The following is a 16,164-nucleotide window of genomic DNA, read 5'->3' on the forward strand; positions in this document are numbered from 1 at the left end:
GCACTTTTATCCAAAGTGCTTTAAATATAATATTTTAGTACTACTCTTATTACAAGTGCTACTTTTAGAAGCAATGCATAACTGTGGCATCTGTACTACCTTGAGCCACCCCAGCCTCTTTAGTAAATGCACTTGGCATTCTGGAACTTGTAATTTTGCTTTTACCATCAAACATAAAGGATCCAGGTATGTAAGTGTTGTAGGTTATAGGGTATTGGCTGGATGCACGTGTTTGGGCCAAGCACCTATGGAAATCGAAAATAATTGCTGTTAGCATGAGCTGAAGCTATCTTGGTTGTGGCATACATTTTGTTAGCCATGTGATTCTTCCGTCTTCACGGTTGCTTGCCTTTCTATTCTGCTTGAGTCAACAGCTTTAGTTAACTCCTTCTATTCTAAGTGCAAGCAATGTATGAGCTCAGAAAGGCCTGTAGCTGCTAGAATGCACCTGTTTGAAAATGTAACTGTCCAACATGTCTTACTGATGTAAGCAGCTCTGTTTCCCCTCCCACTTTGCTGACTAAGTAATAGCCACCTGCCCATGTTAGTCGATAGCTATTCCTGTGTATGTTTGTACCTTCTATTTGAATCTACATGCTTACTTCGCAACAAACACAGTATATAAGGTCCATGGTCTGTGTATTCAAGCCACTACCTCCTGGAACACTTGAGGGTGTTGTATGGACGTGGTCTCACTCATGAGTGAATAAACTTGTTATTTTTAAATTCCAGCTTCAGTGCTAATCTCTTCTTTGTTGGTTTAAGGACCCGTGGACAGAGAAGGGTGAACCCCTGCACGATGGGCCCCTAAAAAGGCTCATTTCCACAGTTTGGCGCCCGACTCGTGGGGCTCATCGAAGACGCGGCCGCCCGAAGGAGTGGTCTTGACGGAGGAATGGAATATTGCTGAGGAGGTACCCTGCATGAGAAGATCCTTGTCTTTGCCGACCAAAGTGACTTTTCCGGTTTACCTGATTTGACCCTCCGGGTGGTGCCTGGTCCCAACTGAGATTTCCTTTGGCGCACGTTTTTGCAGTGACCATTAGGTCAACCAAGAGATTGGCAGTTGGAGGCTGGAGACTTTTGTTTGGTAAGGTCGCTGAAGCGGCACTCTTGATTTTGGATTGGTTTGGTCAGGATTCTGGTTTTGTTTGTTTGTTTATTTATTGCAATAAATAAAGGCAGGTAATGTGAGGATTTTTCTCCTTATGATATTTTTTTGAATGGGTATACTTGGAAGAACATGCCTGCATTTAGTAAAATTCGTAAGTGGTGATACGGAGCACCAAGGCCTAGCTCAGTGAAACATGCATGTGGTACATATGTAACAACGCCAAAACATTATAACATGAAACAATATAAATTACTTAAAATGCCGTATAAATGAAGGAACTTTGATGTAGGGATCAGGAGATAATACAAAAACAAGAAATGTTCTTTAGGAAACAGTTTGAAGTCAAAATTCAATATTAATAAAGGATCAAGGCCTCCGTACCCTTCACCAACAAAATGTAATGAAATGCAGTCAGGTTACCAACAGATTTATATGTTTTCTGAAGGCCAAAGATCTTCAGCAAATCATGGCTCAAAGCCGCTGCTGGACAGGGATCCATCCACTAGGCAATGTACTTAATTTAATTGGTCTCACAGTAGCTAACATATCCTTAAATCTTGAACGTCCCACTCAAAAGTTAATAACATGACATACTTCTGAAATGTAGGCAAATTAAAAAGGGTTGTAATGCGGGAATGAATTCGTACATTGTTGTTTGTTCAATATTTACACTAATTAACCACCGGCGATTTCTGCACGATTTTGCAAATTTATTCTAAACAATTCAATTAAGGTTATAATCGTTCACTCCTGCAGTGAATACCTGGGTTCTCCAGTGTTGTCAAATATATTAAATATACACCAAATAAGAAGAACATGTATAAGAGACAGTTAACACAGAACATTTACACTTACATAAAACATATACTACAAGGCTTCAACACCTAATGTACCAACTAGGAAGTTACTTTCATCAGTCTTCCTGTTGCTTTTATCAATTTTGGCTGTGTTGTTTACTTTTCACATAGTCCAAAGTGAAGATAGTCTGTGGGCTATACACACATGAGGAAATGTTTTCTCCTCTATATTCTTAGACGTCTATACAAATGTCTTTTGCAAATTTAATAGAATATTGCAGTGTATTTAAAAGGTAGGATATGGATGTTTGAGTTTTACATGTCCTAGTAATGAAAAACTGCTAAGTTCGTTTTGCACTACTGCATGGCCTACCTCTACCACAAGTTAACATTAGTATTGCCTTAAAACATCCTATAAGTGTAATTTCCAATTGGGAAAAGATAGAGATTTGGAGTTTGGTATCTCTGGACTCACAATTCAAAATCACAACTTGCCTGTCCCCAAACAAAGAGCTGCACACTCCCATGTAGTGTAGTGAGTCTGGAGCCAGGGAAGGAAAGGCAGGGACCTTGAGATCTTCAAAGGCTTCTTTGAAATCTCCCCCACTTCAAAGGCACAACTGTGTAGACGTACTGGACCCCTGACACCACGAAATCAGAACTTTGCTGGAACAAAGGACATTCTGTCTGGAAGAAGAACTGCCATGCTGCAGGAGGGACCGACACTTTGCTAACTGCTTTGCTGTGTTTGCCAGCTGCCAACTGAATGCTGATCGGAACAGACGCATTGCCAATCTGAAGACATCCCTGCATGGCTCAACAACGATACGGGACCCAACTGAGGTGTTTGACGACGACGCAGTGCTGATCCGAGGTCCCAACTGCAAAGCTCGAGGACGAGGGGGGACCCAACTGCGAGCTTGACTCTGATGCATCGACCCCACTGCGTGAATCAGAATCGACGCATTGAGTCTTCGACTCACGTTTGCTCCATCTAAGGTACTTTTTCGGCTGGCCATGCATGGATCCTGTAGCCAGTCTGCCTTCCATCATGGTTGGCCTGAGTCGAAAGACTTTCTGTTCTACTAGGGATGCAGTCTATTTCTCTATTGATTTTGTTTATGCTCATGGGACTTAATTATTTTAATATTGCACTTACTATTATTATTACCCAATTTGCTGAGAGCCTTCATTGCAATGACTTATGCTGCCTCTGTATCACAATAGTTTTAATTTTTTAATAAATTCTATAATTTATTCAGTTGATATAGAACTCTTACTTAACTTTATTTTCGATGTTTTGACAGCTGCCTTACCTTGGAGGGGTGGGTGGGGGGGGGGGGGGGGGGGGGGGGGAAACACACTGTCCCATGAAATTGAGTTTTAACACAGTCTTTGATTTATCAACCCGTGGGCGTTTTGTTGAGCTAAAGTATTGAGATGTAAGATTTGCCTGCCTACACACTCACAAACAAACCACAGACTGTGAAGACTACCTGCAAACTTCGACACAATAGGGCCACACATAGGTCCTCCATTCTACCAATAGTAACCATCACCAAGCATTTATCAATCATGACCATTAGCTCACATAACGAAAGAAATATATGTGACTACCAAGTACCGGTCAGGAAGAAAGTCCAGATTCGTTCGAGAAAGCATTCAAATGGCGGAGAGTTTTGCAAGGCCATAAAAGTGTCACAGATGTGTTACAGAAATGATGATGACATAATATACCATTAAAGACATGTCTACTGTCCACAGCAACATTTAAAAATTCAATTACAACAAAATGCCATCTCGATTTCATCCAATACAGTTAAAAAAAACTAATTTTGTACATATCAACATACAGTCTTCAAAATTATCATTCAATATGTATCAAGCCATGGAAGTAGAAAAAATAGGTAATATTCAGTACATTTGTCAACAATGAAAACGTTTGTTAACACTGAAACAACCTGGCGTTTTGGACTTGTAAACATATGTGTGTGTCTCACAATCACTGCTCTACTATGGGCCTGATTACAAGTGACCAGTTAAATTACAATCCCTTCGCAGATCGCCAATACAAGGGGTGCAATGTTGTGGCAAATACCAGGCGTGATAACAAATTGCACTCTTTGTTAAATTTCGGAAGGTCAAAAATGCCGGAATTTAACATGGAGGAAAGGACCAGTATTTACTAGGACATGACGATTTAGGTGCAGTAAGCACCAAAATATGCATGTTATTGGACAAAAACTAAAATAATTATCGCATCCGATGAATTCTCACCACATCGGTGTCAATTTTTTAGGTCAAGCATTCAAGACCTCTTGTATATACTTTAGTATATACTTATTATTATATACTTATATCTGTATGCACTTTGTGGGTTCTGGAGATCAGCCCTAGGACTTGTCTGCTTCCACTTAGGAACTTTTTTTTTCTGTTCAACTGCCTCTATTTAACTGTCTTAATAGAAAACGACCAGCAGAGGTCAGTAAAATACCAGAATTGCTTTCCGCTGAGAGACTTTCTTTTTTTAATCTTTCTGGCAACTGCCTCTATTGAACTTTCATGACAGAAAACGACCAGCTGAGGTCAGTAAAATACCAGAATCACTTTATCATTCTCTAGATTCCAGTCCATAGAAATTGTCTTCCACGAGCACCCGTAGACAATTGTATTTGTTTCAAATCTTGTATTTTCAGTAATATGACCACTCAAGGCCCAGATTTTATACTAAAAACAGAGCTTTGGACTAGAACGTTTCCCGCTGAAAGGCAATATTTCTCTCCATGCGTTCCCATACCTGGCGTGTCACGCAGTTTGGTGCTTACTTTTCCTCCATGTTAAAGAACAGTAGATGTTTCAGCACCCAGGCTAATGTGCTGCATAGATAAATACATATAAGGTCCCAAAGGCGAGACCAATTGTGTTGCAAATGCTTGCTACTGAATGCAATTACCGCATCCAAAGTGACCAACTTGTAATCAGGCCCTTTGTGTCTATTTCATACCCTTGTATGCAGCATTCAACCACTAAATGGTAGGATCGTGCACAGCATGTGAATCTATAATAGATTTAGGCCACAAAACAACGAGTACCGGGAACTACATTTAGGAGCGACCTAGAAAAGACTGTCAGAAGGTCTACCCAAAGTTCATTTGTACAATTTGAGAAACCTCATTTCTAGAGGAATAAATCCATACTTGACAAAATCTTAATATGAACTACATTCTGCTACAGACAGCAGACAAAGAAAACCTTCCATCGATAGAATAATCGTACAAATCGGGATATAAATGTAAGCGAGGAAGAAGTGAGACAATGGTTCAGGAGCAAAATAAGTAAATATGCACTCAGAAATAAGGGAGCATATACATCAAACCTCTGAAACATGATTGCAGGGCAAAGACACTCATCACACTTGGAAAGACATATGCGTGCACCCTAATAGTGCACCCCTTCATGCACAACAAAGAATTGAAGAGCGCCTGCACGCGGTGCACAGAAAACAATGCAGTCGAGCACTACTTTGTTCATCTTAGTAGAAAGAGCAGGAAGAAAACTGGATAGAGTAGAACAGAGCCTCTGCCGTGAAATCCTGTTTCTGATCAGAGCCATCTTTAGTGCTGGTTGCCCCAAGTGCTGACATACATTTAATATTTTTTAAAGCGCTACTCATAGTTTACTTGTACTCGGTTTTGTGATCTGCATGTATACGTTATTTGCAGCACGCACGAATATTATCCCTCTGCTACTTTATGATGAGTAACTACTGCTACTAGACAAAATTCCAATCTCTTACCAACAGTAACATTAATCACCAATTATCTTGACATTTTTATTGCTGCTTGAAAACTGATGGACACACAAGGGAGTTCAAATGCTTTTAAATCCATAAGTTGTTTTTAAACACAGCGCCCCCCACCAAAGTCAGCAGCAGGGGCAGCTGCCATGGTTGCACTGCCTTAAAGCCGGCACTGTTTCGGATTACAGATCACATCTGTACACGTATGGTGGTATGAATAATGAGTACGATTATCAGGACTTGCATGATTATAAAACAGAAGCACAACATTCTCACCTGTCCAGCTGTATGTGTAAGGCTTTTTTTGTAAAACTGCATAGCTGCTCTTTCTTCTCTCCCACACCGCTGCGTACCGCAATCTCTCCTGAAATAAAACATGCACAGACCATAAAAATCTGCCCCGAAAATAGACCACACAGTCAGGAAAATGCCATGTGAGCCCATTATCTTTAAGGGCTGGCAGTGATCACTTTAACAATACTTTAAATGACAAAGTTGTGTGCTCATAGAGTGCTCGAGTCTTACAGATATCCATGCACTTACAAATTACAACATTTATGAGAGAAAAGGGGAAACGCTCACAACCGCGACTCATGGACTTGACTGTTGTGATTTTGCCCTCATAAATCATTTGTTGACTTTCTTGGGTTCGGTTCCCTTGTGAAAGATGGTATTGATGCAGCTGAAACTTTGACTCTACCGCAATTTCCGCGCTGGGCCCATAAGTCTACCTTCTAGTGAATTTCTACTAAACATCGATTTTACAACTATACCCATAGAGGCATCGGTCCTCTGATTACTCTTTTTGGTCGTAATGAGGGGTGAGACTTCAGGATGTCCAAACCACAGTTAACCACACAACGAGGACCCTTAATTAGTGGCCAACTCAGAAGCTCAAAATGAGATTCAAATAAATTACTCTCAGAACCATATTGTGAATATAAAGCATCGCAATTGGAAGACCCAAGCTCCTGAAGAAATTTAGTCTGACCCAAAAAATACAAACCAAGAGCTCCACTGCTGCTAAACAAAACAATCTAAGGTTATTTCTATTACACATTTAGAATCAAACTAATAACACAGTTCAAAGAAAGAATATCAGGACACAATAACAGTCACAGGCAATTTAGAAAATGTATGTATTGTATTAATGATCCAAAATCAATGCACACAAGCAACATTTTAAGGTGCTCAGTTAGAATGCCAATAACAAATAGCATAAAACCAAACATTTACTCAAGGAATCTCAAAGAGGGTGGTTTAACCCCTTGTGTGCCCATGACGAGCTGGACTCGTCATGGGCCGCGGTTGCGCTGTGCCCATGACGAGTCCAGCTCGTCATGAACCCCGCCCGCTAATGCAACGCCCGGCACAGGGCGGGGAAAGGGCGTGGCACACAAGGGGTTAAGCATTACAGATTCCCACTATAAATAAAGGCAGGAGGATGGTTTAAAAGGAGAAAAAACACATTTAGAAAAAGAACAAAGGGTTGTCAGCTAAGAAAGGAGCCCAAATCGATCATCAATTACAGCAGCTGCTGCAAAAGCATCCCAAGTCACTGAGCAAAAAGTGCCAAAAATCAGAGAGCTCTTCGATCTGAATCTCCATCTCTAATCCAATCCTCCAACCCCTTCTCCTTTGGGGAGATCGTCTTCATAGAGTAGATGATGCAGTTGTGACATCAGCTGTCTGTCCATTGAGCGGTCATCTTCCGTTTGTCAGGTGCCATTGGGTACTCTAACATTGTTTCCCAAACTAGTCATGAGAAACCATTAGTCTTTGCCATCCTCACAGGTTAGTAACAAAAGAAAAATGTATCTGTAGCACGATTTTCATAAAGTAGCAACATGGAAATGAATTCTACAAGTCATTAAAAGAAAATCGTTTTCATTAACATATATTCTTTATGATGTGCAGTGCTTATACTGAAAGTTTCAAGCATGCAACCCTTATCAACACCAATTTGCACCAATGTCGAATTTGTGAAAAAACTCAACAGAAATGCTAAACTTCTCATTAGTCTTCATAACATCTTGCTATTCTTATTATATGATTAATCCTACTTTATCTAGCTAATCCAGCATGCTTTTACGGTGCTTATGATTTAACGTTTTCTCTGTTTCAATCTTGTTTTTCTCCAACGTGTGTGAGATACATGTTATTATTTCAGTGTCAAATCTAGTATGTATGTTGTGTTAATCTACGCTGTTACAGTGCCTACCCATGAAGTAGTTTACAGAAGCAAATGCAAATTTGTGTTACATTCCTGTATCCAAAAATATACCCCGGTTACATTTCCATATACAGAGATAGTTATTCATTTGCGTACTCAATGATATCTTCAGTTTGCATATCGGGAATTTGTGAAGAATTCCAAAATGTTGAAAATGTACTCCAATCAAAGCAAATGCATTTCCAACGCACCTTTCTGCACTCACTACTTACAGACTTATAGACAAGTGCTGGCAAACAAGTGAAAACTATGTAATCTAAAATCAAGGAAGAGCGGCTGAGAGGAAAAGGCGAGGACCTAGAAGGCACTACAAGGAGCATCAAGGAGAAACGAGAAAGACTAACAATAGGAGGAGCTGTGACGAGATGTATCCTCACACCTGCCTCCCCAGTTAACACAGTTTTTTAGAGGTCCTCTTTACCTGTCTTTCTCGTCAAGAGAATGTTCGCTGCATTGTATGGTGAAGACCTCATCCATTACAACACACCACACATTTATGCAGTGGCGGTTGGTGACATGTGAAAATGGTAAGGCGTAACATTATCGTACTGCACTGCGGCGAGCGAGCGTAGCGAGTGGGCTCAAACAACCTACGTGGGGTTTGGGGGGGGGTTCTCCCCCCAAGTAAAATTTGAAAAAAGAGCGGGCAAGCGGTGCATTTTTAAGCAAATTTGAGGAAGCATGAAGGTTAATAAAACAATTTGTGCAGGGCCTAATAAACATAGATCAGTCACGGCACCTCCCCTCACCTCACTTCACACAGCTTTGCTCTTGTACCTTCACCCAGCTCCACTGAGACCCATGCTCACTCACAGCCTGCTACTGTCAGACAGTGAGCTGTGCACAGACTCTCTCTGTTCCCCGTCTCTGGAAAGTATTTAGCCCACTCGTATCTGTGCAGAGTACACTGACCCTCACCCTCCCTCCTTGTGGGCAGTACACCCCTGTTTCGGTGCAGAGTACATGGAGTACCCTCTCCCTGTCTGTGCGTAGTACGCAGACACCGCTGTCTGTATACAGTACACCGAGTCCCCTCTCTCTGTCTGTGGGCAGTACGCAGACACCCCTGCCTGTGCAGAATACACAGAGCCCCCTCTCCCTGTCTGTGGGCAGTACGCAGACACCCCTGCCTGTGCAGAATACAACAAGCCCCCTCTCCCTGTCTGTGGGCAGTACGCAGACACCCCTGCCTGTGCAGAGTACACCAAGCCGCCTCCTGGGTGTACCACGTGGCTCCCCGTCGCCTCCTGCAGACAGGCAGCAGAGCCGCCGCTCTTCCCGTCCACCTTCCCCTGGCCCTCCTGCCCCTTGCTGAACTCCTGCCCTACCTTCATCCGGCCTTTGAAGGGAGCTGCCTGAAGATGCCTGGTCCTTACCGCAGCGGTCTGCGCCACTGGTTCCCAGCCTGGCTCGGGCCCCTCCTGCTCGCACCTGGCCTGCTAACCTTCAACCTGGACACCGAGAAGGCCACGGTCTACTGCGGGCCCTCGGGCAGCTACTTCGGCTACTCCGTGGACTTCCACCTGCCTGACCGGAACACGTAAGTGAGGAGCGGCTGTGCGCGGCGGAGGTGAAGCGATACGTAAACATGGCATAGCGGCTGGCAGTGCGGCGAGGGCATAACTCTCCTGGGGTGGCGGTCAGTCACCCACGAGCCGTGCCTCACTGTGCTATGGTGGGGCCTGGCGGCCTGTCTAGGTCAGCAGTAACCAAGGTCCCTCTGCTCATCCTGCACACGTGTTGAGAGCCAGGAGTGCAGAACACCCTTCAGACATGATGAACTTACCAGAGGCCTGTAAGCACATGGGTGGCATAGTTGTCTCTGTCAGCCTCTGAAGGGAGAGGTGAGAGTACGGTCGGATGTGTGAGGGTGAAAGAGAGACACGCATACATACACAGACTTCATCTTGAGTGACTTGCTGTTCTAAACCAACGATTCTTCAACCTTTCACTTGCCCAGAGATGTTCAAATACATGCGCCATGGATTTGGGCAATTGTAAAGCATAATACCTACACAGCCCCTGAATACCTGCACATCAGTAGTAATAAGAGCAATATTAACACAAAGTTGTTTCCAGTGGGTTAAACTTGGGGGCGGTGTCGTATCGGATCGGATCCACAGTCATCTCATTCTTCACCTCTCTCTGGTGGAAGGCACGACACTGGTGCTTCATTCCCACTCACCTGTCAGTGCAGGTGGTAGACCACACACCATCACATCGCACGAATGTGTATCACCATTGACGCAGGCAGAGTCAGATTTAGAAAGAAAATAGGCCCAGCAGGCCAGCACCAAATTAAAAGTGGCGCATTTAGTGGACCTAAAGCCAAAAGTGGGCCACATTTGAAAATGAGGGCAGGGTTGAATTTGTAAAGACAAGTTCCGTAGGGGAATTTCATGGTATGGGAGACTATATTCATTTGTGTTTGCTGCAGGCAATGCTTGTTGTAATAGCAGAGAAATAAAATGTAAAAAACGGCCCACCAGATCATAAAACAAGAACACAAACAGCAAAAACACAAAAACAAAATGTAGCCCATACACTGATTTGTCATACCAGCTCTTGTGGCACTGCCGCCGCCGGCAGGACGGCCATGTACCCCTCAGATCTGAGCATGCTTTACTCTCTGCCAATCAGACAGGCATTTGCCGGATGTCTTTTGTAAACAACCCTCTCCTTCGCTGCAAACAGAATGCAGATGGTGCCAAATATACCCATCTGCACGAGAGGCAACAAAAGTCATGTTTCTCAGTTCATCGACCCGGTAAGATGAAAGACCGCATCAACCCTTCCAGATCTGGAAATAGTCAACGGCGCAGCAAGGATGCTACAGGCCCTGGTGCAAACAGAGAAAATGCTCCCCGCTGCCCCTTGTTTGCAAGTAAAAGACTGCCGTAATTGGGGTCCGGTGGACCCCACACTGTTTGGCTCCGGTGCCACTGCCGCCGTTGCACCATTGACAGCTACGCGGGTAACAATAGTGTCCTGCGTGTCCGAAACGTACATCAACACCCAGCGCTAATTTGCGAATTTCAGTGAGTCATCTTAGCTGCAAGGCAGCAAGGACAATAGACATTTGCTCCCTTCAGACACAGTTTATGCTGCTCCGTTTATGTTCATTAATGCCGGTCCAGTCCTATAACTGCGCATATGTGCTCTTCAATTGGACGATGATGTGACTGCAAAACAAATGCAGCAGTGAATAAGCAGCGGTGATAGAGCGATGTATATGCTTTAATGTGGTAACTCTGACTTGGAGCACCCCTGTGTGGTCCACGCTGTAAAATCATGAAGCAAATAAATAGGCGAGGGACGTTTGCCACAGCTGTGCTGAGGCTCGCATTGACGAGTCCAGTTGTACTCAGAGAGGCACCAGCAGCAAGCATGCAGCAGCTCGGACCCTGACTGCAAACTCTCTGCAGCGCTTTTTCAAAGGTGACGAGCAGGCCAGCTGTTACTGAAAGGGGCCGCCATGTAATGTGTATCGGATGTCGTAACTTTGGCGCCAACCCAGTAAAAGCGGCGTTTGCATGAAAACAAGCACTGGATCGATTCTCAAAGCCATTCCAGCTAGAGCACAATGGCGCAGCCACGCCCAGCCTGCCCTGTCCGCCCGACTCCGACTTCCATGTCTGCGCTGCCACTTCCTGCCTTCCCTCTGCTGTGAGGAATGAATAGAAAATAAATAAAATAAAAAGGAATACTTACCTGACCGCCAGTCCGGGTAGCATCTTCTGGGCCCTTGGCGCCTTCACTGGAGTGGCAACCCCGCACTCCTCAGCCAATACTGGCACTGGAGCAGCGCCAGCATTGGCTCAGGGCACGGTTACTCTCCGCCCGCCTGCCCATTAGGAGACCGAGGTTTGAGCCTTTGCTCAACCCTCGCTCTCCTAATGGGCATGCGCCAACCAGAGCAGACACAAGTGCACATGACTGGGCACGGCTGAAAAATTCGCCGACCTTTCCCACTCATGCGCACTTGTGCTGCTGCCTGCTGTCCCTGGTCTGACAATGCATGTCAGTCAACATGACGCAGGACCTCCCACCCCCTTGAGACTCTGAAGGGGGTGGGCGGTCCGACGCCATGCTGACTGACATGATTGTCAGTTCTCCCTCTGCGTCTTTGAACTTAAGTAAACTGAGAGTTTACTTAAGTTCAGAGACACCGAGGGAGCTACAGACGCGGGCAGGGGGGCAACGCCCCAGCGCCCTAATGGACGCACCGTCCCTGCCTTTATGCAATGCTCACCTAGAAATACGGAAATCACCTGAGAACTTCTGAGTACTTCACACCTGCCCTGCAACAAAGAAGTGAAGCATTTGCTGATTTGTCCCAATCTTTTGACACCACACTCCTGAAGCTCCCTCAAAGGTAGCATGCACTGTAAAATACTACATGCAAACAGCGGCCTCTGGCTGACTGACTTCAGATGACCATGTGCATATAAGCTTACATGCATTGATAGCTCTACAGTCTCTCTGTTTTGTAGTGCCTGTACTACTAGTTACTGATGCCTAACTGATGATACTAAAAAAACTCTACATAGCCGTAATTCAGTCTGTAATGCCCTCCCCGAATTTCCCGTGCTACTCCTGAACTACCGTAAACACTATATTGACCTCTGTACACCTTATTGTACAGCTCCCGAATCTGATTTTAATCCGGACCTCAACCAGTGTCTTTGAGTAATCAAATAATGACCCTTGCGTCTTCTATCAACTATTTCTACACCGTAAATAGGATTGATGTTGGCACTTTATTTGTACATTTGTACATTATTATAGATCTGACTTCCTCCATATGCACAAAAAGTCCACACGCAATTTGGCTCAGGGATATGCTCACTCTCGTAGGACAGTTTGAAAAGGAATTTGTGCACCTAAAGTGAGCATAGGTAAGCAAAAACCTTCACATACAAGTGTAAACTTGGGTCTATTCACAGGGCCAAATGGTAGCGGGTGTCGCTTCACCAAAGCACTCTTCTTGGAGTGGGCAATCGGATACTGAGTATTTGATTTACATTCATAGGGAACCCTGCTGGCATCCTCATGACTTAAAACTTGCACAAGTCTGTCCCTAACCAGTCATGTTACTTACGCTCAAAGCCCCTCCAGGTGCAGCCTTAACCTCGCACCAGCGTCTATGATTACAATAACCTGGCAGAAGCCAATGGAACAATGTATGGTACTTGAAGAAATGATATATTAAAGTAAGGCGCACCCTCTAAAAGTTGCAACAGAAAGGGTTCAGATGGAAGGAAGACTTAAACACTTGGGACTAGGACTTTCCCAGTCCTATTCCCAAGTGTTGGAAGTCTTTCTTCCATCTGAACCCTTTCTGCATGGCACGACGCAAACACTAACTGCCCAAATTATTATCCGTGGATTCAAACAAAAGGAACAGGCACATAGCGGACAGAGATCACTGTGGAGTGCAGCTATAAATGTGTATTGAACCATGTAATGTCATAGCACCTGCTACAGTGAGCCCGATTCACATACATTTGCAGTGAATTTGTCTTGTAATAGTCTGGTCTTACTCCTGGTTTCCAGGAGTACACCAGGAACACTACAGTTTTACTCCCGGAATTCAGGAGTAAGCCATGGATACTGCAAGTCAAACCAACTCACAGTAAAAGCTAGAAAAAACCCAAAACGACCTTATTTTAAAAAAAAATCTGTTTTACACGCAGTTATTCAAAAAGACGAGCTTTAAGATCCAAGGAGCATACAGCTCAAACTCTCTATCGCCAGCGACTATGAGCCATAAATAAACTACAAACAGACCAACGTAGCCAAGCTCAGCCTCAAAACTCCAGGAAGCAATTAACATCTTTTGCGCGCACTTTACAAATGAATATAAGTATTACATGTGTTTATTAAAATAAACACTCAAAACAAAAGGTTTCTGAAAGAGCAGACATATATCCCAAATTAGCTGAAATTAATCAAAAGAACCATCTTCAAAATAACTAGATGTTTCTCCCATATATGTTGGCTGACATTTCTGTTCATTATCAGTCGAGTGCAACACTTACAATGTCTAAAAGTTCAGAATAGTTTCCAGAGAACCCGAATTCCTATTAGCTACGCTTAGGAGGCTTGTCATGCTTGGACATGTTTACCTGTTCATGCTTAGGAAGCTTGGATCCTTTCTTTGGCTACTTTAAAGAAGTTCCAACGAATTCAAGTTTTGGATGCCTACATCTGTTAGCCCTGTGGCTGTCTCCGCGAGAAACAGTCCTCTCCTTAAGCAAAAGTTGTTGTTTTGTGCAGCTCTGTCAGGGAAATGTCTCCACAATGCCACAACACATTAGGTATTTTTTTCGTGTTTTCTCTTGTGATGTGGCAGACCCTCTGTAACACCCACCAGTAAGGAGGTTATAGAAGACCCTCAAATTTCGGAGTCCTTATTTTCGCATCTTCCCTCAGGGATATGCTTGTCAAAATGTTTGCTTTTACACATGTCTAAGATTAACCTCTTAAATTATATGGAGTTTATAGTCCAGTGCTGAACCATTGTTTAACATATGGATAGGTTGGCTGTCAAGCCTTCGTACTTGATTTTTTTTCTCCAATTAAATGTTATCATTCTCCAACGAAATGCTATCGATTTTTCGAAGTGCACAATACTTAGCTAGTGAGCTTATCAAACCTTGGTAATCACAAATAAGTATATTTAGCTTCAAGTAACATAAGAAAGAAAAACATAGAAAACCCCTGCACTGCCCCTTAACCTATGGCAATTCATCAGACAGATCAGCTTTCAACGTGTACTTTCCATGTAGTGCAATAGCACATCATCTTTTTCTTTTCTAAACAGGTTCAGACCATGCAGGCACCCTTGCCAGTTGTCGGAGATCTCAGTGATTTAGGACATCCAAATGCAAACCCTTGTCCGGTTAAGTACTCTACCAATGCATTCCGCTGGTGGTCATATTTTTGTCCCAGCTCATAAAAGTCCCATGGTCAGCTTTTCCATGGCCAGCATCATCTAGAGCCTGCCGACCCATTCTTGCATTGCTGGAATGGCCGGGGACTTCCATCGGCGTGTCAAGAGCTGTTTCACGGCCAAAAGCATGTTGGTTGTCAATCCCTAGTCGGTTTTAGGCCAAGGGTGATGGTTGCAGGGTTTGGCTGCAATTGACAGCCTACCAAGCCCCTAATGTAGGAGAGGATCTCTTTCCAAAAAATGTTAGTCTTGGGCACGTCCACCAGACGTGTAGCATATTCTGTTCCTGGTGGCATCCCCTCCAGTCTGAGGAGCCGTACATTTGTTTCAGTCTGGAGGGCGTAACATGCCATATTACCCTGAGCTTGTACATCAGTTCCCTGTTCAGCACGTTCTTACACTGGGAAAGTATGTCAGACCAGAGCTTTTGCCATTGTGTCACAGAGACAGGGGGCCCAAGATCTGGTTCTATTTACTTATATAAGTCCATTTTGTGTCGTGCACACTTCTGCAAGGATGCCATAGATACTAGATAGGAGACCTTTGGGACCAGCATAGCTTCTCCCAGGCTGTCAAGGACCTGGTTGCTGGCATTTTATTCTCTGAAATCTGGGCCCAGTGTTGTAACTGGAAATAGTGCACGTAATCTGTTTCCCTCAATTAATGTTCTTGTTTATAATGATTAAATGGCTGGATGTCATTGACCTGGAATAACTCTCGTAGCATCCTGTACCCACCTTCCAACCATTTAGCGAAATCATCCTTAATTCCCGTAGAAAAATCTAGATTACCCATCAGTGGGGTTAAATGGAAGGGGGAATGTAGTTACTCTTTGATTTCTAGTGATTAAATCCCATAATTCTATGGCCAGTTTCAGAATATCAGAGTCGAAACAGACTGGAAGTCTCGCATGTCTAGGTAATCGGTGTACGGCCCAAATAACTTGGCCCGTTATCACAGTAACCATGTGGATCCAGTGGCGCTGTGTTTAAAACAGAATGTCGTTGCAAATGTAGATCAGGGCTCCCCCTCAAGTAACTTGGGGCCTGCAGGAGGAAATCAGACTATCTGGAGTTCTTGAAAGACAAAGTCAACACAATTCGAGCAACAGCTACGAAAGAGTGAATCCTCACTCAATTATCTGTGAAGATGTGCTCACAGCAGGAATCCAGGGTGGAGATCCATGAAGGTAAAGCAGATTCCCTAACTATCTTAATAATTTTTGGGCTAGGGATAAGGTAGGTTAAAATCTGACAGCATGAATCC

General features: G+C 43.8%; 1 protein-coding gene across 1 annotated transcript in view; it reads right to left on the reverse strand.

The window, feature by feature from the left end:
- CRLF3 (cytokine receptor like factor 3) overlaps window positions 1–16,164 on the reverse strand; it is a 242,802-nt gene that overhangs the window by 64,669 nt on the left and 161,969 nt on the right. Inside the window, exon 3 of the mRNA XM_085617194.1 lies at window positions 5,987–6,074. Within this exon, the coding sequence (XP_085473320.1) occupies window positions 5,987–6,074 (88 nt within the window). The remainder of the gene's footprint in view (window positions 1–5,986; window positions 6,075–16,164) is intronic.

Source organism: Triturus cristatus, chromosome 7 (genome assembly GCF_964204655.1).
Source record: "Triturus cristatus chromosome 7, aTriCri1.1, whole genome shotgun sequence".
NCBI lineage: Eukaryota > Metazoa > Chordata > Amphibia > Caudata > Salamandridae > Triturus > Triturus cristatus.